The sequence below is a fragment of the Eptatretus burgeri genome, chromosome 9, assembly GCF_056783735.1.
Source record: "Eptatretus burgeri isolate ZD-2024b chromosome 9, Ebu_testis_v1, whole genome shotgun sequence".
In the NCBI taxonomy this organism is placed as follows: domain Eukaryota; kingdom Metazoa; phylum Chordata; class Myxini; order Myxiniformes; family Myxinidae; genus Eptatretus; species Eptatretus burgeri.
The window spans coordinates 45,140,595-45,164,468 of record NC_140969.1 but is presented as its reverse complement, the minus strand read 5'-3'; the positions used below and the strand labels follow the sequence as shown (position 1 = coordinate 45,164,468).

The 23,874-nt window shown below is 42.5% G+C and overlaps 1 protein-coding gene across 1 annotated transcript in view; it reads left to right on the top strand.

Annotated features, from left to right (window-relative positions):
• Positions 1-17,624: 17,624 nt before the first annotated feature.
• The window catches only part of KMT2E (lysine methyltransferase 2E (inactive)), a gene marked incomplete at its 5' end in the record, with an annotated part of 190,886 nt that continues 184,636 nt past the window's right edge, over positions 17,625-23,874 (top strand). Inside the window, one exon of the mRNA XM_085893775.1 lies at positions 17,625-17,640. Within this exon, the coding sequence (XP_085749901.1) occupies positions 17,625-17,640 (16 nt within the window). The remainder of the gene's footprint in view (positions 17,641-23,874) is intronic.

Here is a 23,874-nt window from a genome sequence, read left to right as displayed (position 1 = left end):
CACTCCTCGAAAATAGCATCTGCAATGCAAAACCCTCTTCTGCACATGCTGACTACCTCAGAATGTGATTTTGACACAAAAAATGTCACAAGAAACATTGTATCAATCTCTCTTCTATCTATATATTAATACTGAAGGACCAATTTTGTGCTCCTCCTACCAAGCGGTCACGTCACGTTTTTCTCGGTACTGTGACCTGGACTGAAAAAAAACTTCGTACCTGTAAGAGTGCATCGCACATAGTGGCAATAGTCAACTTTTAACTCTGAAGCACAATAAACACTTTTCGTTGAGACGGGGGCGAGGAGTGAAGAGGCGGTGGCAGGGAGTGAAGGGGCGGGGGCGAGGGATGAGGGGGCGGGCCCGGGGTAATTAAATATTTGGGCGGGGGTAAGCAAATTGAAGGCAGGGGGGGGGAATGGGGCAGGGGCAGGGGATGAGTAGGCGGGGGCAAGCACGCCCTGTCCAGTCCATGTCCCTCGAGTGTGGGTGAGCTGGTGAGGGTGGTTGAATGAATGGAATCCGTCTGTGACGGGGTTTCGGCTAGTTTTCATTATTCATGTCATCATCTTCCACGCTTTCCCTTTTCCCACGACTCATTAATACACTCAATTGCTCTCCTCATTTTCTCCCCTTTTCTCACAATTCAAATTCTTCCACCAAGTTGTTTGGGGCAATAAACATTCAATACAAATCCTTTTTTTTTTCTTTTTTTAAAAAAAATACAAAGTCAAGACTCATGGAAGAGCTAGAACACAGAACGGATTGGGACGTAACATAAACAGAGCAGTCGAAAAAGAGAGGGGAACACAAACAGCAGGGCAGGAGGACAAAATAGAAACAGACGGACAAACAAGGGATGTGGGTAAGAATGAAGGGTAAGGAACAACGTAGGGGGTGGACAATATGGATACAGAAACAAACTCACTGGAAGAAAAAAAAGATTAGGGGGATGGGGTGAATGATGGAAGAAATGATCATGGTTTTGGATGGGGCATGATCTGAGATTGTGGTGAACAGCTACACTACATGGCGAAAAGTATGCGGACACCCCTTCTAATTAGTGGGTTCGCCTATTTCAGCCATACCCCTTGCTGATAGGTGTATAAAATCAAGCACATGGCCATGCAATCTTCATAGACAAACATTGGCAGTTGAATGGGTCGTACTGAAGAGCTCAATGACTTTCAACGTGGCACCGTCAAAGGATGCCACCTTTCCAACAAGTCAGTTCATCAAATTTCTGTCCTGCTTAGAGCTACCCCGGTCAACTGTAAGTGCTGTTATTGTGAAAAGGAAACATCTAGGGGCAACAACAGCTCAGCCACAAAGTGGTAGGCAAGGCTACACAAGCTCACAGAATGGGGTCGCCGAGTGCTGAAGCGCGTAGCGCGGAAAATTCATCTGTCGTCGGTTGCAACACTCACTACCGAGTTCTAAACTGCCTCTGGAAGCAACGTTAACACAAACACTGTGCGTTGAGATGGGTTTCCATGGCCGAGCAGCTGCACACAAGCCTAAGATCACCACGTGCAATACCAAGCGTCGGCTGGAGTGGTGTAAAGCTCACTGCTGTTGAACTCTGGAGCAATGGAAATGCGTTCTCTGGAATGATGAATCACGTTTCACCAACTGGCAATCCAATGAACATATCTGGGTTTGGCGGATGCCAGGAGAACGCTATGTGCCCGAATGCATAGTGCCAACTTTAAAATTTGGTAGAGGAGGAATAATGGTCTGGGGCTGTTTTTCATGGTTCGGGCTAGGCCCCTTAGTTCCAGTGAAGGGAAATCTTAATGCTGCAGCATACAATGACATTCGAGATGTTTCTGTGCTTCCAACTTTGTGGCAACAGTTTGGGGAAGGCCCATTCCTGTTTCAGCATGACAATGTCCCCTTGCACAAAGCGAGGTCCATACAGAGATGGTTTGCCGAGATCGGTGTGGAAGAACTTGACTGGACTGCACAGAGTCTTGACCTCAACCCCATCGAACACCTTTGGGATGAACTTGGAACGCCGACTGCGAGCCAGACCTAATTGTCCAACATCAGTGCCCGACCTCACTGTTGCTCTTGTGGCTGAATGGAACCAAATCCCTGCAGCAATGTTCCAACATTTAGTGGAAAGCCTTCCCAGAAGAGTGGAGGCTGTTATAGCAGCAAAGGGGGGGACCAACTCCATATTCATGCCCATGATTTTGGAATGAGATGTTGGGCGAGCAGGTGTCCACATACTTTTGGCCATGTAGTGTATCTTGAATACCTGGAGGGAAGATTGAGATTGAAGAGGATCTGGAAGTTGGTTGCATAGTTGGGGGGGGGGGGGAGGAGAGGAACAAATGAGTGGAGGTGAGCAGTGATAGCTAGTCAACGATTACACTTTATGGTTTTCATAAATATTTTGTTTTATTTTCTGGTAAAAACTTGAAAGGAAAAAGACAAAGCATAACCAATATGTACACAGTTATTTATAGTGTTTGTGACATCATTTGTCCATCAAATTAAACAATTTACAGACTACAGTGGGAAATATATTTACCTCTGTCCCATGGTCGGGTATCAAGGGGAAAACATCATTTTTGGAGTTCAGAAGTCGGAAATTCCGTTTTAGCTAGCAGGCAGCCCAGAGAAGGGCAAATGGAGGTGAGAAACTGATTATAGCACCACCGAGTAGCTGCTGCAGTCACAAGTGGGATCTTTCAGCTACAAAAATAACTGAAGTAAGTAACTGAAGTAAGTAAGGCTCCAATTTGACATCTCAAATTCCCCTTAAACAATCAATTAAACTCAAACCTAACAATTACCACGACACGGCAAATGAATTATTATTACCACGACACGGCAAAAATTACCATAACTTGAGTATGATAGTCAAAGATACTTCCCACATGACATACATACTATGAATGAACGAATAATTGCATAATCCATACCAAATAATTGCATTACATCTATCTATCTATATGTTACTAACACTCTCATCTTGTATGTATGTAGGTATGTATGTATGTATGTATCTTTGTTCCTGAAATACAGCCAAAACGGAACATGATAGCACAAAAATTTTCGGCCCACCTTATTCACCATTCTTCTGCGGTGTGCAGTATCAAGTTTCGTTAAAATCAGGCATCGAAATTCATCAGCCGCTGTCACAACAGGAACCCAACAGGTTCACGGGTCATGTAGTATATTACTAAAACTCTCATCTTGTATGTATGTATGTATGTTCCCGAAATACAGCCAAAATGGTACATGATAGAGCAAAAGTTTTAGGGCCACCTTATTCTCCATTCTCCTGTGGTGTGCAGTATCAAGTTTCGTTAAAATCGGGCATCGATAATAATTATTACAAAATCAATTCCTGATTCAGTCAAGTACTCTTCGGGAGAATTTGATCAATGCAAACAACCTCAGTGGTATAGTTCGCTGGAGCTATCTTTATTCCTCTCTTGAAATGATTTTTTTTCCATCAACCGCTGTCACAATGGGAACACCAGGGGGTTGACTCAGCCTGTCATCCTTCCGAGGTCGTCGAAATGAGTACCAGTGTACTGGTCCTGGTGTATGTCCCGGTTAGAATAGGTGTACCATATCCCTGTGTGTCGTAAGAGGCGACCAGGGTTGGCGTCAGGAAGGGCATCCGGCCATAAAAAAAACATTGCCTCAAGAAAAAGCCCAACCCCTGCACAGCAGGGAAAAATGGCTGTAAAAACGGTCATATATTTTCCAAGTTAGAGCTTGACCTTGACCTTGTCCCAGGACCGCACCGACTCCGGCGAACTCTCGCCCCTGAGCCCTCTTCTGCGTCCCTGCTCCACTCCGCGACTCGTCCCTCGACCTCCACTTCGAGCTCCGTCCCCTTCGCCGTCCGATCCCCGCAACGACAACCTCTCAGACTCCACAACTCCACCGACTGGCGCCACTTTCTGCACCCTTTTTTGCGCCACTTTCTCCACACGTTTCTTCACTCCTTTCTGCACCCCTTTCTTGCACCCTTTTCTGCACACATGAGCTGCATTGTTCTCGCGTCTTTATAGACCGGGGGAGGAGCCTGTATGCAGATTCGCGGATCAAAACGCGCTTGGAGGCGGGGCCACACCACCCGACGCTCGCCCATTGGACGGACAAAAAGGGGGCGTGAGCCTCTCCTGATCCGTTTCCCTCTCCTAATAGGAACGCATTCACAGCGGGTTCGGAGGCGGGGCCATGCCACCCGAGGCTCAGTCATTGGATGGAAGAAAAGGGGCGTGAAGCCTTCCTGATCCATTTACCTCTCCGAAAAGGAATGCATTCACAGCGGGTTCTGAGACTGGGTCATGCCACCCGATGCTCAGTCATTGGATGGAAGAAAAGGGGCGTGAAGCCTTCCTGATCCGTTTCCCTCTCCTAAAAGGAACCATGTGCACTCGTGGCTTGCTGCGTTCGGCAAGAATCACCGAACGGGCCCTGGACAGCACGACGTTCGGTGTTGACTGGTGGTGTGGTTGATGGTTGTGGAAGGAGAAAGGCGAAGGTAGTGGGGGGTTTGCTGTGGTGGTTTGGTGGTTGGCGGGCGTCGTTTGGAAATGGTGGTGAAGCGATGTTTGTGGGATGGAGTTGTGGAGGTAAAGAGGCGAAGGTGGTGGTGTTTGAGTTGTTGGTGGCTTAATGGTCCAAAATAACGATAGAGAAAGAAAAATGGCGAACTCAAAGCGTCACAGCCCGGATGAATGACACCTATTCCCCCTAAACAACAGGTGTGGACTAACTACACATGAAATTAGCGTCATAACTGATCTAAGGACCCTTTATGGTGTATTGCGAATTTCCACAGCCGTAACAATATACATTTTGAAACCCTTCTCTGATCGATCAGTGCGTCCAATGGCACAGCATCCTGTCATTTAAAAAATAATGTTGAGCTATTGACTCGTGTGCTCATTCAACGGAAACAAAATGGTGCCCTTGACCCTTGTGACCAGAAACTTCTGGATGTGCTGTGTCGCTACTCCTAGTACATAGGGACTCTACCCTCTACTATCCCACCCTCCCATGTTACTGCTGTTAAAAAAAATCATACATTGGCAAAGCATTATATGGCCTTCATCACATCTTTCTGAGAGAACAATACCTCTGTATTACTTTGTTTTAAAGCATCCTTTTGATAAGAACAGAAGTACAAGGTGTAGGTTGGGAGTGGAAGATGAGTTGGGGGAAGGGGGTACTGTGGGTAGTTCATAAGATGGTAAGAAGTTGCTACTGTCAAGGACTGAGGAATAGGTGTCAGATTGATGCAGATAATTATTCCCACACTTAAAAAACAAACGGCTGATATTATAATTGGCTCCATCTGTCTCTGTCCGTCCGTCACGCTATTTTCTAAAGTAAACAGTTACACAGAAATATACCAAACTTAGTTGTTATGATCACCATATGGCAAGAAGGTGCAAAAGCAGCATCATTTTTGGCCCCTCATCCTGGTGTTGACTCAAAAGGTGAAATACCAAAAAATACAATTCGGGGCACATTTTTAAGCATTTTAAAATTGAACTTTGTATATGCAATAAACATTGGGAGATGTATGAAATATGTAAATTTTGGATCTGATCCCTGGTTCATGTCCCATGGGGTGGGGACTTAGGGTCACAGGGGTCAATACAGAAAAAATAATGTAGCTCAAAATTTGATATTGGGTTAAGGAAAGAAAGAATGTGATGGTCTGGCTGGTCATTGAGAAGTTTGCAGTTTCAATCTGACTTGGTGGCTCATTGGACGAATGCTTTTGTCCCTGTGAGGCTTGAAATCGGACAACAGCAGCTGTAGTTGGGAGTTCAAGATCAGGTTGAAAGTTTGGGAAAGGGTGAGAGCTTAGGGAACAATGTGAAAATAGTTGGGTAGTGGGTCTGTCTTCATCAGGAAAGTAGCCATTTGCTATAAGGCCTCCACCCATGTGGTTCACCATTATCCTTTTGCTGCGACATGCCAGTCACACCTGGGATTTTTGTTTTTCCTTTTCAGCTTCCAAATATGTCGTATAGACCATTCGAGCTTCAACATCCACAGAGAGCCGTATTCCATTGCATTGCGTATAACTTGCTTACCCTCATACCCCTGGTTTTGCACAAGAATGGCACTTTGAACTGATTCTGAACAAATATATGGAGTGTGTTATCTCACACATCCAAATTCACACCTTTTAACAGATGATCCGTTTGTGTATGGTGAAACCTGCAGTACTGAGACCTCATTTTCTTCATGCCAACATTTTGGGGCTTCTGAAAGTGTCTGGACAGTCTGGAGAACGTGCCTCTCGCATTGTTTCGGACCTCTTATGTCATCTCATCTTGCAGTGCCAAAATGATATGCATGGAGTGCCAAGGGATTGTGGCATGCCAAATTTATTTTCATACCTCTTCTCTCGCTCTAATAATAATGTGATATGTCAAGATGTTCTTTCGCCAACACCCATAATATTGCCAACACTGACATTCTCATCACAGATTTTGTATTCACCTCTGAATCTGTCAAGTTTTGTTTTTGAATTCCAAAGCAGTTGGATCCACCTAAAAACTGTAACCTGATGCCTTTATCGGCAGTTTGCTCATTGACTAGGCCATCCCAATGGGCAATGTTAAGCTCACTATCCCACTTGTTAGTACCTGTTGCTGATTCACTTTCCAAAGCAATAGGCGATTGTATGCTCATAATCTGATCGCCTTTCAAGCTTTGAATCTACAGTATCTCCATAGGTGATATTGCAGAACTTCCAGGTGTGCAGACAAAAGCATTTGACACTACTAGTCACTCTTCAAGAAGGATCATGCTCTGTTGTCATTTCAAACATATGGTTCCATTGTTATCCCCATGCTTTTGAAAATAAATAAATGGGGGGGGGGATATTGTAATTGGCTCCATGTGTCTGTCTGTCCGTCCATCCGTCACGCGATCTCCTCTTAAGCGGTTGGGCAGAAATTTACCAAACTTGGTAGTTATGATCACCATATGGCACAAAGGTGCAAGAGCAGTATAATTTTTGGTCCTGCCCCCCCGAGGTGGGGGTCAAAAGGTCAAATTCCAAAAAATCCAATCATGAGCACATTTAATACATTTCAAATGAAACTTTGTGTATGCAATCAACATTGGGGGACGCATGAAATATGTAACGATTGTTTTGGATTTGACACCTGGTACTTGCCCCAAGGAAGTGGTGACTTGGGGTCACAGGAGTCACTCAGTGTGCTCTGGCTTTCAAAAGGAATTAGCCACTGTGGCTAATCCAGGTTTAGAATGATTAACCACTGTGGCTAATCCAGGTTTAGAATGATTAGCCACTGTGGCTAATCCAGGTTTAGAATGATTAGCCACAGGAGAAAGGAAATAGCCACATTTTATTCAAAAGTTTTTTTTTTAGCAATATGAAATAATAAGTTAAGGTGGATGTGTGAGTTTGATGGGTGAGGTTGGTTGGATAAGTGAGTTGGATTGTTCAGATTGGTTGGATGAGCGAGTTTGACGTGTGAGATTGGTTGAATGAACGACCATCAGGGGAGGTGGTGATTGTGAGGGATGGTGGTGGTGGTGGTGATGGTGTGTGTGTGTGTGTGTGTGTGTGTGTGTGTGTGTGTGTGTGTGTGTGTGTGTGTGTGTGTGTGTGTGTGTGTGTGTGTGTGTGTGTGTGTGTGTGTGTGTGTGTGGTCGTTGTGCCTTTAGTAGGTGGTAGTGGAGGGTGGTTGTGGACCAGGATTGGACCAACCTCATGCCAGTCAAGCTCGCTCATCCAACCAATCTCACCCAACAACTTCACTCATCCAACCAATCCCACCCATCAACTTCACTCATCCAACCATCAAACTCACTCATCCAAACAAACTCTCTCATCCAAACAAACTCGTCCTACTACATGTACTACTACTGATTGTGTCAAAACTCACCTGGCAAGCACTGACCCAACGAAGAATGTAGCGCCGAATCATGCCGAATCATTCCGGAAAAAAAAAATAAAAAAAAATTTTTTCAAAAAAATTAAAATAAAATTTTGAGATGGGAATCATGCGTAATTTCGGTCGATTTTTTTTTTTTCCTAGAAACTAGTTTAAAACTACTAAAGTTAGTGTATATAAGCTTGTACGAAATCACGCGTGATTCCCATAATCAAAACATACAAAATGGCGGCCGTCTCAACGAAGGTTGAATTCTGTGCTAAAATCACCAAAAATTTGTCCAAAGCTGGTTAAAAAAAAAAAAAACACTAAAAGATGGATTAGATGGAAAGAAAGATGCAGAAGCAGCATATCCGTGTTTGAGTGACCTGGTCTGAAACCAAATTGATGATCGGAAATCAAGCCATTGGAGAAGAAGAAGGATTTAATATCTGAAACGATGATGGATTCCATAGCCTTGCTGATGATTGGGAGAAGGCTGATTGGTCTGTAGTTGCAGGGATCTGTTTTTGCACCTTTTATGCAGGACAGTAATGTTTGCTGATTTCCAAGCAGATGGCAGATAAGATGACCTTGAGCAAATGAGAGGGTGAATAGAACAGAGAGAGGGTGAGCAAGAGCAGCAGAGCAGGTATTTAGGACATGTGGGCTGATGCCGTCTGGACCGGTTGCAGAATCTGAGTCGAGGTTGGACAGCAAACTCTCCACTTTATCAGAAGAAAAGGACACAGAGTCCAGGGACAGTTGGGTGCAACTGGTAAGGTGGGTACAGAAAGCGATGGGTTTCGGACACAAGATTTCGATGCAAACACCGAGTTTTGGCATTCAACCTTTTCACGTGCGGTATCAATAGTGCAGCCATTTGAGGTAAGGGATGGGATGGAGGGGGGTACATACACCAGAAAGAGATTTCATGAGACACCACCAGGATTTGGAGGAGGGAGAGAGACTTGAGAGTTCAGACGAGATTAGAAAGATGTTGTTTTCTGGCTCTCTTGAGGGTAGATACACACTTGTTCCGAGCTTTATGGAAGGAACTGAGATTACCCTCAGTTTGATTTGCTTTCCATGAGGCAAAGGAAAGTTGTTTTGGGACCACTGCCTCGCCACAAGCTTCAGTGAAGCATGGGCGGGAGGAAGGATAGGGACAACTGAAGACGAGAGGGGATAAATCTGTGCATGAGGGAGCAAGTTTCTTTGAAAGAATTCCCAGGACGAGTTGATGTTGGAGAAAGTAGAGATGGGAGACCAGTCTCGAAGTTTGATGGCTGCTTCGAGACTGACAGCCTGCGTTGGTGAAATGCCAGACTCCACGGCGCTGAGGTGGTTCTCTGATAACAGCCAGAGAGATGTCCACTTTGACAAGGATGTGGTCAGAAGAACCGATTGGTGCGGAGGAAGAACAGCAGATATTTTCAGGGAAATTTGTCAAAATCAGATCCAGAAGAGATGGAGTTCCGTTGGTTGAGATCTGGGTCGGGAAGTTGACCGATTGAGTCATTCCCAATGAGTAATGAGACTGATTGAGTCAGTCCCTGCATAGCATGATATTTCAAAAATGTATTGGACCCGATATGCTCTCGTGGATCAGGCATTACATGGCAGAGGTATATGCTCTACCGAGTGCCCTTATAGTTTGATATGGGACACTGCTCATGAGTTAAATGGTTGGTATGATTTGAATTGGAGTGACTTGGCCAGTTTAAATAATATGCTTACCAGATTATTTCAATCCACCACAAATACTTATAGTTATACAAATACGTTTTTTTCCTGTTGTCAAACTCTCGAGGGGAAAAAAGCTGGACCTTGATCAGCTATCAACAACAAGGTGTCACAAAACAAGACGATAAATCAAAGATCCATTAAATTACAGAATATTGTACGAATTTAACGTTTTTTTCCCGTGTAACACCAAAAGTCTTAAGTCCAGGTTTCACTGAAAATTTTGTGTTCCTCTGATCATGCATTTCAAAGAGCTGAGCAGGAATATTTCAAAATACCATTATGATGTTGAATTTATTTTTCTTCTGCCGGATGGGTGGTGGCTGTAGAGAGCAGGACATTGCACCTTTAACTCTGTTGACCTGGAAATGAAATTAATGCTCACAGCCTTGTTCCTACAAGGTTTGAAAACTTACATCTCTATATTACTAAAACTCTCATCATGTATGGATGTATGTATGTATGTATGTTCCCGAAATACAGCCAAAACGGTACACGATAGCGCAAAAAATTTAGGGCCACCTTCCTCACCATTCTCCTGTGGTGTGCAGTATCAAGTTTTGTTCAAATCGGATAACGAAAAAAATTATTAAAAAATCAATTCCCGATTCAGTCAAGTACTCTTCGGAAGAATTTGATCAATGCAAACAACCTCAGCGATATAGTTTGCTGGAGCTATCTTCTTTTTTTTCTTGAAATGATTTTTAGCTCGCCTTTTCGAAGAACAGAGAGCTATAGCGATACCCTCGGCGTGAACGTCAGCGTCAGCGTGAGTGTGACAATGTTAAAGTTTTTGGTGCAAGTTATTTCCTTTCTCATGTTTTTATCTACCACACTATTTTTTTACTGATTACAATATACAAATACATATATTGCTTTAAAATTATTTGGATCAGACTTCACTGCAATGCTTTATAAAAAATATTATTAGACTAGTCTTTTAAAAACAATAAATGTATAAACAGGCGAGCATTGGGTGGCTTTGACACCAACTCTCTGGTTTCATCAACCGCTGTCACAACGGGAACCCAACGGATTCACGGGTCATCTCGTGCCAACTAAAAAGAGCTGCATTTTATGATGATCTACTGCAGTCAAAATCGTAAAAAATTTCAATATGAAATGCCGACTGATTAATGAGGTCTTTGGTACATTCTGAATGCTTTGTGGTTGATGTAATGTGCCCATTTATACCGAATGCTTGATACTGGAATCCTTTGTTTATCATGTTGATTGTAACTGACATTTACAGTGACTTGTTACTGTAATTTCTTCCCACAAGGATACAGGGAGTTGATCCCCGGAAATTTAGCAAATCCCATTCATCTAAATTCATTTTCCCAACTCTCATCGTAATAGAAGCACTTTGTCCAGAACAGAAATTTTGTTGTCGGGATGGAAAATGATTGTGTCCAGCAGAATGTACGTTGAGCTGAACTTTCATTTTAAAAGGTGGAATCATAAGATCTGGATTGTTGCTACCATCCTAATCTGACAACTAATTTTTTTTAGGTCAACATTTGACTTCCGTACGACACCAAAATGAAAATCCATCCAAGGGGGATGTATGTGGACGTACTTCTAAATTGGTCATATTGCTTGCGTTGCTCTCTCTCCTGATTTTTCATACCATTTTCCCATTTGAATTCCCCAACCGCAATTTCTCTCAGCAATTTCCTGCTTGTGTAAATAAAGTGCATTGAAGTTTTGATATCGTGTTTTCACTCATCTTGTTCGGCTTTGTCTGAGATAGCTTTTCTGAGCATAATTAGCTGAAGTGATCAATCGGCCTGTTAGATAAAACAGTGCGATGCGTTGTGTTGGCTCGTTCGGCCAACTAATAGTCATTACGCAGTCGCAGGCATGATTCCCCATCTGCCCCATCCATCTCACATGTACGGTAAACCGACCCTGGGCACAAAGATCTGGCCAGAGGTGAGTGCTATCGATGGCATCTGTGGTCTTTTTATCGGCTCGTTGGGTTTTGGAGTTATCTGACCCACGAACGTCACAGTGGTCAGATGTGGGATTTCGAACTTCCTGGTGTGCATGCCAGAAATAGTGCTACCTTTGGTGGTCGCCAATTTTCCAAATTGTCTTCCCTTATGTTCTTCATAATGCAATGGAATCTCCTCAAAATTATGATATGGAGTGTGATGATAACTTTCAAAAATTATATTTTGTATTTCCAAGAATGTGCCGCAGCACATTACCCACTGAAGGTGGGCCAAGAAGGGTACTCCCGCCTGAATAGGAGTGTCCGCCAGTGTACATAATGTTAATTCACTTTAAGGCACTTTTATTTTTTATCCTCACCAGTGGAGAGGGTATTGCATATTTGGGTCCATTTGTCTGTCTGTTTGTCCGCACAGAACATGAGCATTTTTCTCTGCAACTGCTTCTCAGATTGAGATAAAATTTTCACCATAAGAGCGGCAACTCATGTAGAATGTTTTAATGATAATTATGATGTCATAGGTCACATGGTATGGCAGCTACATTGTTTAAAATTTTTTTTTAACATTCAATCTTCTCTAAAACGGCTGAACAGATCAAAGAGAAACTTTACAGGTATGACTGCCTATCTATGAGTAACAAAACTCACACCTATGACATCATAGGTCACATGGTTTGGCAGCCATATTGGATTTACCCTAAAACCCATAAAGATCTCCAGAATGGCTGGACAGAACAAGGGGAAACTTCACACAAATGTTCCCCAAGCATTGGAGATCTCAGCGTATTCAACAATAATTGATAGGTCATGCGGTCTGGAAGCCATATTAGATTGAGCCAAAATCTTTTTTTAAATTCTTTCTCTTGAACTGTTTCACCGATTGACGTGAAACTGCAGTTATGATGCAGGAGTGATGGGGAATATGTTTTGCCATGTTTGAATGCGTACCTTTAAATGATTCATGTTCTGAATCTTGTCGTATGTCTCATGTATGATGTGCTTGCCATGTTTCCTGTTAAAGTCGATTGCAACCTTGCGACAGCTTCCCAAACCAGCCATGAGAATGATTTCAATACGTTCTTCTTTTGACAAAGGCATTCTTGAAGGGAATCTGAAAAAAAAGAAGATATAAGCGATGTATGAAGAATTTTGGGAGACATTTTGCTGAAAGTGTTAATTTCCCTATGTATGGAGACTTTTGGGACACTGTGTGTGTGTGTGTGTGTGTGTGTGTGTGTGTGTGTGTGTGTGTGTGTGTGTGTGTGTGTGTGTGTGTGTGTGTGTGTGTGTGTGTGTGTGTGTGTGTGTGTGTGTGTGTGTGTGTGTGTGTGTGTGTATTTTGATTATTTTTTTATTTTTAATAAGGCTCACTTGGTTGTACTTGGATGGGTTTGAGGGTAGAGGAGTAACAGCTGAAACCCGGATCCTTTCCAGGTTCCTCTTGATGACTTCATCTTTGCTCTTTGTTTCTTTGGACTCCTCCTGATGACTCCAATGCAGTATTTGGTCTTTCATTTGAATAGGCATAGCCTGGTGTTGGCTTAGTAGTTCGGGTGGTGGCTGAGGATCCTAGGGTCCTGAGTTCAAGCCCCATTGGCTGCTGAATTAAAATACACCAGGAGGTTGACTCAGCCTGTCATCCTTCCGAGGTCGGCAAAATGAGTACCAGTGTACTGGTAAGGGGGACACTGCATCATCGGCATAGCCGCGTCCCAACCAAGGATGCAACCAGCAGCCACAGCCTGTACGAGAGACAGATATATATATATATATATATATATATATATATATATATATATATATATATATATATATATATATATATATATATATATTTGAATAGGTTGTATCAACTTCAGTTCACATCTATATTAATATTTCAGCATGCCCCTTTTTTTGTTCCACCATCAGATTTTTGTTACTGCATGAAATGAAACAAGCTTTGACATATATAGTAATGATATTATTGTCTTCCTTAAGAGGCCCCTCAAAATTCGTTTTGATGATTATCTATATTAATATTTCGGCATGCCCCTTTTTTTGTTCCACAATCAGGTTTTTGTAACTGCATGAAATGAAACAAGCTTTGACATATATAGTAATGATATTATTGTCTTCCTTAAGAGGCCCCTCAAAATTTGTTTTGACAATTATCTATATTCATATCTATATTAATATTTCGGCACGCCCCTCTTTTTGTTCCACCATCAGATTTTTGTTACTGCATGAAATGAAACAAGCTTTGACATATATGGTAATGATATTATTGTCTTCCTTAAGAGGCCCCTCAAAATTCGTTTTGATGATTATCTATATTAATATTTTGACATGCCCCTTTTTTTGTTCCACCATCAGATTTTTGTTACTGCATGAAATGAAATTATATTAATATTTCGGCACGCCCCTTTTTTTGTTCCACCATCAGATTTTTGTTACTGCATGAAATGAAACAAGCTTTGACATATATAGTAATGATATTATTGTCTTCCTTAAGAGGCCCCTCAAAATTTGTTTTGACAATTATCTATATTCATATCTATATTAATATTTCGGCACGCCCCTCTTTTTGTTCCACCATCAGATTTTTGTTACTGCATGAAATGAAACAAGCTTTGACATATATGGTAATGATATTATTGTCTTCCTTAAGAGGCCCCTCAAAATTCGTTTTGATGATTATCTATATTAATATTTTGACATGCCCCTTTTTTTGTTCCACCATCAGATTTTTGTTACTGCATGAAATGAAATTATATTAATATTTCGGCACGCCCCTTTTTTTGTTCCACCATCAGATTTTTGTTACTGCATGAAATGATACAAGCTTTGACATATAAAGTAATGATATTATTGTCTTCCTTAAGAGGCCCCTCAAAATTTGTTTTGATGCTTATGGTAGTTAAACAGTTCATGTTCATCCGACTTTTTATTATTCCTACTGCACTTCATTAGAACATAGATTGTGGATGGATGCGCTGATCCCAGGAGAACTATAGCTGTACATAACAATTCATATTATCGATGGATAAAAATGATATTTAATTGATATTATAATAAATTGTTTATTTAAAATATCTTCAAATTTTGTGAGTTTTTAGTTTGTTGTGAAATATTAGGTCCTCGGGTCTCCGCATATTGGCGTACAGGCTTAAGTCGTACTTTTGTTGACTACCGTAGAAAATCACAGAACCATCCGATCGACATGCTGTTAACAGTTTCAGAATCAGCTAAATTCTACAACATATGAATATGGAGACGAAACTGATCCGGCCAGCTAAAATCTACAAGATATGAATATGTAGACAAAACTGATCCGGCCTTTTGGATCATTTTAAAGTAGGGTGCCCTGTAATTTTAATGCGCTCTATGGATCCTCCGGAACTCACGAATGGTACACGTTGTGTAATCACTAAACTCCGTGGTAATGTCATCGAAGTGGAGCTACTGCGGGACAGTCGAGGGGGAAAACCTGAATGATAATCAATGGATAAAAAAGATATAATATATTGTTTAAAATACATTCATGCTATGTCTTTTACCATATGTTGCAAGTGACGCCCGTTGAAGACGGGCACCTTTACTCGTGTCTAATATATCAGGAAATCCTGAACAAAAGACAAAAAGAGAGTTGGTAATAACTTGCTGAAGCTTTAATTGATGCTTAATTTCCACATTTTTGCTGTGTTGAAACAGACGTATATGAAATGTTTCACAGCCAAACGTGTCCATCCATTAACTCTATATGCCTGATGCTGCACTGTAAATGAAACTGTCGGGGGAGATGAGAGGAAGAGAAAGATGTGTGTTTGGTGTTTGATTATTTTTCATACATTCTTTCTTGAAATTATGTGGCTTTAAAAAAAAGGGGGATGTTGAGGTTTGTTTTATTTGGCCCCTCAAGGGTAATGATTATTGAGTGTTTGTCATTTATTCTTTTTGCTTGTTCAGGTTCCTTCTGATGACTCAAATGCAGGACTGTATTTGGTCTTCCATTTGATTTGAATTGAATTATTTTTTATCCCATTCTGAATTATGGGAAATTGAATAATCATAATTATAATAATTATTATAATAATAAATGTCATGGGTCAGGATCAAGTGGTCGATCAAAGCAGGACGTCTTGGCACCCGGTCGTCACTGCCAGCAGTTATAATGTGGCCGTTACAGTTATGTCTGTTATTTATTACGTAACACCAGTTCACAAACACCACATAAAATACACAACACAAAACAAGTCCTGGCGAGGGTTTGCAATATCTGATTGCTCTTTTTGTATACTGCTCCTTCCAAAATTCCATATCCAGGCGATGCATGACGTCATTGCTTGGTGCCGAAGGAAGGAAGTACTCAGTTTTTCCTCCGTTAGTTTGGCCGGGTGATATCTCAGCCATCCTTTGAGCTAGGAAGCTGAAATTTGGGGACGAAAGTGAAAAATGTGCTTTGGCAAAAGCATTATTTTATTATTTTTTTATTTATCAATTACTTGATTAATTACTTAATTATTATAGATTTAGGTATTACTTGTTTATTTTCTTTCACATCTGGGCAATATCTCAGGCATGTTTTGAGTGAGGAAGCTGATATTTGGACACAACAATGAACAAGTGATTTGGCTATAAAGGGTATTTTGGATTTATTGATTAAGCAATTAATCCATCAATTATGAATTTTTTCAATGCATTACTTGATTTTCAAAAAGTTGCAGATGAAATGATGGTGGTTTTGGTATGCTCTTAGCCAATTGATTAGGAAATTAATTATTTTACGATTACGATTTATTTATTTTAATTCAGCAATTAATCAGTCATTGTACACTGCTCCATCCCAATTCCATCTCCATGTGCTGCACGGCGGCATCGCCGGGCGCCTGATGCGCCTTGGCGATGTCACATGCTGGAGGATTTGTTATCCCGCCCCCCGGAGGGAGGGAGCGGGATATTGTAACCGTCCGGTTTGTTTGTCTGTTTGTCTGTTTGTTTGTTTGTCTGTCTGTCTGTTAGCAACTTTACGGCAAAACGGCTTTAGCAAACGCTATCAAATTTAATCCACAGGTGGGTAATGAACCTTGGACGACCCCATTAACTTTTGAGTCCAATTGGATCAAAGGTCAAGGTCACGAAAAGATCAAAATCGTTTTTCGCTCATAACTTCATCAAAAATGACCTGATTTACTTCAAACTAAGCTTATAGTGAACCTTATTTTATTTGTCACTTATAATCCTACCCATTCCTATAGTGAAAAATGCATATTTGTGAAGATCGGTAGGGTCCGAAGTTTTGGGGGTCATGGTCATCGGTCAAAATTACAAATTTTCCATTAAAACTAAAACATGGTTACGAAAATACAACTTTACGGGAAAACGGCTGGCTCAAACACTGTCAAATTGTATCCACAGGTGGGTAATGAACCTCGGATGAGCCCATTAACTTTTGGGTCCAATTAGCTCAAAGGTCAAGGTCATGTCACGAAAAGGTCAAAATCGTTCTTCGCTCATAACTTTGTCAAAATGATCCGATTTACTTCAAACTAAGCTTATAGTGAACCTTATTCTATTTGTGACTTAAAATCCTAACAATCCTATAGTGAAAAATGCAAATTTGTGAAAATAACTTTATGCCTTAAATGGGTGGGATTTGTTGTGCCTGGCACCACTTGTTATTTATATATTTGGTAAGGGGGCGGTGTGCTTTTAATGCACCTCTACTTGTTTTTGTTTTTATTTGTTTTCTTGATGAATTGAACATGACCTTTACTTATATTATTACTTATTTCTTGGGTCTTTTGTTTATTTCTTTCATTACCAGCTAATATTTTGTCACTTTTTCTGTTTATATCTTCTTTGTTTTTATCGTTGCCTCCCAGGATTGGTGCATGTAGCTGACTGCGATGAATGCCGTGGCTGTATCGCCTCGCTATTGCAGACACAAATGCATACAAGCAACTGACCGCTGCTATTGGTGTGCGACATGAGCGTTGTTATCCCTGGAGGCTCAATTTCGGCCCTTGTCTCATGCGCAGTGATGGCTGCTGGATCAGAGTGAGTGCTGATAGCACTATTAATATCATTCATACAAACAACTTCAGGGTGTTAAATTGCAACTTTTTCTCTCTCTCTCTCTCTCCTGGGGCCCAAATAGTCCCAGCTTTGAGAATTAATGGGACCAAAGTCCCATCATGATATTCAAATGCTTTCCTTTTCAACTGCAATGTTTTTATTTCCTATTTGTCGTAGTAAGCAGTCATCCACCACAAATTCACATACCATCAACAACAAGAATGATGGCACTTGGTCAGGTGCATACCTCCACCAGGCTGAACTTTTCTTTTTTGTTGTTTTTTGTATACATGGTTGAGGCTCATGGAATAACTAGCACACTAAACGGATTAAGATTTACAGACAAAAACAGACACAAAACACGCATGCACGGACAATAACACTTCAAGGAGGAGAAACTGGAAAGTTAGGAGGGATTTGGGTGTGGTTAACGAGCGTATAAAAGATTATGCTTTTGGATTAGGGACGATCCGAGATAGCGGTGAATAGCTGTCTTGGAAGACCTGAAAGGAAGAATGAGATTGAAGATGATGTCGTAGTTCACTGAAGAGGGTGTCACAGTTGGTGGGATGAAAGGGTAACAAATGAGTGTGGGTGAGCACTGATCCTAGATTTGGGTAGTTTTACCAGAAGAGGATTGATGGTAGACCGTGTGAGCCCTGCAGAAACCTGGGGGGGGGGGGGTACAAGGCACAGAAATTGCAGAGGGTGCAAGACCAGAAAGGAGGTGGTACAAGACAGACCACTGACCTGTCTACAATGGTGAAGGTATTGTAACCCACTGATAGGACTGTTTACCTATTGTATCCCACTGATGGGACTTATCTGCATCTGAAGCTGAATCAAAATCTAATCTGCTTGTTCTTGTCACCGACCCAACTCATCCACCAAGTTTTGTCATAACACATCCAAAACCTTCTGAAATATCATACTATATATTGGAGTGTCGACGGCTCAACTAACTGCTCGACTAACGTCGAGCTCGTCACGGCGGGAGGTTAAAGTCATGCGATGTCCCGAGCAGCTCAACTGAGGAGACGTTCCAAATTAATGGCGGACAACGCGTATGTGGGTCGTGAGGAGAGACACGAAAACCTGACGGCTTTCAAAACCAACGGGTTTATTTCTTGAACCCCAACCATTAAAAAACAGGGATGATTGAATCATGAAGAGAAGGTGGGTTGGAAAGGAAGGAGTGGAATGCAAGTATAAATAATTATGCACAATGAAGTAAAAATGAATGTGAAGCAACGAAGGCGCCTCACTCCGGACTCAGTCGCAGACGGGGGAAAGGGAACAAAAACTGGGGACTCGGCTCTGGCAGCAGCGGGGACGAGCAGGTGATGATGAGGGACGATGACCAGGATGATGAGATGAAGCACTTATGCAGGTCGACGAAACGGGCAGAGGAAAGCAGGCAGGACGACCAAAAATTCCCAGCCCCATTCTCCCCAGACTTTCTTGCCCTGTTGTCTGCAATGCTCTCTGACCAACTACCCGTTTAGCTACCAATTCTAAATGTGTTCCACAGCATAAGTTTACACATTAAGCTTGAAATAAGGTCTAACTTTTGCATTTTTGTTTATGATTGACAAGAACAGACGTGGTGGAAAATTCCGGATTTGGTCTCTGCGAACGCCTTTCGTTCACCAGGGTTGCTATTATTGAAGTTTGCAACCCAGCGGTCCCGTTTATTTGGGAATTGGAAATTATTCATACAAAAGTTCAGATAAAATGATGGTCCATAATAGGAAAACTAATGTGGAATGCTACAGAATGGAATAAAGTGGTGTTGGAAACCGAATGCGTAAATGTTGATTATAGTGCTAATTAACAAGGTTGATCTTGGCAGAAATTCTCTGCTGTCCTCAGGAGTAACGTTAACCCCAACTCTAATTTATCATCACCAATGGCTGCTCATTCGGTGACACCACAGTAACCATTTCCCTTACTTTGCATGACGTTGTAAATGGCTTAAGGGGTCAATGGGGAATCAATAGTGCATGTTGGCACAAGTGTGTCGTAATTGCTGTAATTAATGAGATATTATTGAGTTGTGTTCAGAAGTTATTGTCTCCCCTCAGTGTTCATGTCTGTCTCCATATCTTCCCCCCTCCCTTTACTCTGCAACATTCTCCATGTGCAATCTGTCTATTTTTTTCCATTCTCCTCACAGTATGTGCAAAACTATAAGAAAGGTTGCAGCACGATCAGATAAGGGCCACCGTCTCGTGCCAAAAGCAAGCACGGTGTGTGAGCGGAAAATTACTCGCCTCCCCAGCCAATCGGTGCAGGCGTGGGATCCTTGCAAGATGTTGGAAGAAGAAGGTGCCAGAGAGGATGCCGTGAGACTGTGTGGAGATCTGGCGCTGGGTGAATATCTCGCAGTGGCTGTGTGGAGATTGTGCAGTGGAGAGCACTTGGTGTGTGGAGATCTCATGCTGGGTGATTATCCCGCAGTCACTGTGTGGCGATCACAGGGTGGAGAACACCGGATGTGTGGAGACCCCGCGCTATGTGAATATCTCGCAGTGGCTGTGGTGGGAAGAATATCATGTTTTGGTGTAGAGAATACCATGTTGTGTGGCGATCGCACTTTGCTTCGTGACCCTGCACAGCTTCATGGTTCCGCACAGTTGCTTTGACAGTTTCCACCAGTCTTTCCAATCAGTCTCATCAACCTCCTGGTGTGTTGAGTGTTCCCACGTATGAAAGTGATATGGTTAAATAATCAAGTAGTCAAGATAATGTGGGCATGATGGGATAATTGTTTTAACATTATTTTGTTCATTTTTATCTTGCCAAAACGAAGTTTTTGCAAGATATTGTGACGTCCATGGGACTTGAACATTCCCGCCAACGTAGAATGAGCTGAAACGATGGAGGCGGTTTATTTTTTTATAACCCAAAGATGGCAGTTTTAATCGCTCTCCAGCAAAAGGGACGAGGAAGGTGGCACGAGTCGCTTTTCACTGAGTTAATAATGTTTATTTCTCTAACCAGAGCGATAATAAGACTCGGCAAGAGGAGGGATCCGGGGCGATTCGACGGGAGGTTGTGTGGGTTCGGGCGTGGGGAAAACACAAACAATTCCAATGGATATACAAATCTCAAACCCTCTAAGGCGCCAGGTACACGCACACACACGCACACACAAAACGTAGCTAGTGGTCAGGCTTGCCCGTGGTGTCGACATAACAGTCACTGGATTGGTGCCGGACGAGCTGGCGTTGCGCTCGTCAGGGGCAGGAGACACGGTGGTGCCGAGGTTTCGTCAGCCCTTCTGCGCACAACCGCGGTTTCCGGCCTGTGAGCTCCAACCAGCTACGTGGTGCTGTTCCTGGTGGTGTCGACCTCCTGGTGTAGGCCCAAGTCTGCTCACAGCCGCCAGGGAGCCAGTTCTGGCGCCAAGATGCGAGCAGGAGAGGGAGGCAGGTCCGCCCCCCCCCTTTTGGTCCCTTACTCCGAGCCAGAAGAACTCCAGAGCCAACCGAGGTGAGGCACGAGGCACAGCAAGGCCACGAGACACGACGAATCGAGGAACGAACCAGCGCAACGAGAGAGCGCGCTCAGAGACCAACAGCCTCGACCAGACGCTTTCTTTTTTATGACTCTTCCTCCTCTTCTTCTACCGAACAGAACCTTTTTATACTCGAGTCCTCGTCACTTCCAATCGAGCCCTTTTATTGGCCCTCCGCCGTCGCCTTCCGCCAATCGTGATCAAGGGGCGGAGCCATCCGCAGCACTGTCCTGTTACGTCACGGCAAGCCTACAGGGAATACTAAAAGGGGATACGCATACACACTTACCCTAACCCGTCTCCCTATCTAATTACGTGACGATTATCATTTTACCCTTAAAGAAATGGACATTTACTTGACAACTTATCACCACTGAATTGCTACTTATTACATCGAGATCCTGGTACAACTCAAACAGCATGGCATACCTAATTAAACATCCCTTTAAATGCATACCCCCCCCCCCCTTTCAGACGTAACAATATGTTAGTCAGCTTGTATGTTTTTTTTTTTTGTTTGTTTGTCTGTAATCACGTATAAAAAATTCTGCAGAGCACCGTTATCATTGGAAATTTTTGTAACTTCACATATCAGAGGCCTATAGAGGTCCCTTTCAGCGCATAAAATTTTGAAGGTCAAGGTCACTTTGTCGCAAATCAGGGGAATCGACGAAACCCTTATTTTATGAGTAATTTTGATCGGATCGTCTTCAAACTTCATGGGAATATAGTTCATGGTCTGGTGCTCAGCTGATTAATTTTTGGTGGCGATTGGCCTTGACCTTCATGGTTAGCGCCTGAGGTCAAACATATTTGACCCCAAGGTCAAATTTTCAAGTTTTAGGAACCATATCGTGTAGTACCTCAAATTGAACACCTCGATAAGTGCTTTCTAGATATGTCAAGCTTGAGACATTATGACGTCATTTGGTGACGTTATGAGGCAAACGCATATTTTTCATGGTTACTCTGTAGAACGATTCTCATCGGAATCTCTCGTGGGCAGATATTCCTCAAGGAGTCGTTCCTGGTGGATAGCAGCTCTGTTCACCTCAGTGTGACCTTAAAGAAGTCACACGTGGTCACCTTTTGGCAAGATACGGGTCACCCTGTGGGTGACATTGTTTTTTTTTTTTTTTTTTTTTTGTACACAAAGTCGAGGCTCGTTTCAGAGCTAGTTTGTTTCACCACTTGCGGCCGTGTTCTCTTCCCTTCCCTCCCCCCCGACCCCCACCCTGTTTCTCCCTGTTAATAAACTTTGTTAATGATAATCTGTTTTGTGGCCATTTTGGGGGAAGGGGACTCCGAACACATTAGTTAGTTTGGCACATAAACTTGGGTGAATGGGTTCGCGCATTTAAGGATTTATTTAAAAGAGATCGGCCGCCAACCTCCATTCGGCTTATTACTGTTGGCAGATTCTCCATGGCTGTGTGGTTCTTAAACCACCGACCTGCACGCACATTTTTGGCGGATGTGGTGACCACTCGTCCCCTACCCGCCTGGTGGTTCGTCGGTGTCATTAGAATCCCACGTATGTGTGCATATTTACAGTGCCTTCAGAAAGTATTCACCCCCCCCCTCCTTCTTTTGTCACAGTTTGTTGTGTTACAGCAGGCGTCGGCAACCTAAACCAGGCGCGGACCACTGGGCCACCTCGCGGGCCGCACCCCCCTCCCAACCCGAAAAATAACAAACACACCTAAAATCAATGATAATAAATGTAATTATAAATTGAACCTTAAGACCTTCAGCCATCTGAAACAACAACGAAAAAATATTTAAGACCAAGTTAAGTGGACGAGAAACGAAAATAATTTATTGTGACGTACAGAGACTGTGATATATGTGGAAGAATCATATGTCCACATATGTTAAATTTGCCGTCTGTTCAGAAAAATGTTTCATGGGCCGCACCTAATGGAAATCCGGACAAGGCGCCGCGGGCCGCACGGGAGGAGATCGCGGGCCGCATTTGCCCCGTGGGCCGCAGGTTGCCGACCTCGGTGTTGCAGCCTGAATTTAAAATGGATTAAATTTAAAATTTTCGGTACCGATTTACACAAAATACCCCTTAATGACAAAGTGAAAATGTCTTTAGAAATTTTAACAAATCAATTAAAAACGAGAAGGGCACTCTCAATGCCTGATCCACGAGAACATATCGGGCCCAATACATTTTTTAAATATCATGCTATATATCGTTTTTGCCCCTATCAATGGTGAAGAATCACTTTAAAGATTAAATAATTCTCGTATCCAGATTCAGATTCAGATCTTCACCAAAATCGAATCAATTAGTCCTTGCCACACACCCAACGTATCCACCAAGTTTCGTCTGAATCCGAACAAAACTTTTTGAGATACTGTTCCCGCAGTTATACATCGGTTTAGCCCTTTCTCTCAATGGTGAAGAATCACTAAAAAAATTATCTGATTCGGATCTTCACCGAAATTGAATCAATTCTTCCTTGTCACACACCCAAACTGTCCACAAAATTTCATCCAAGTCCGTCCACAACTTTTTGAGCTATCCTGCACACAAACAAACAAACAGAAAGGGGTGAAAACATAACCTCCTTCACCTTCAGTGGTGGAGGTATTGAAAAGCTGAAATGCCTTGTGTAAGTAAGTATTCAGCCTGCTGAGTCAGTACTTTCTGGAAGCTCCTTTGGCAGTGATTACAGCTTCGAGTG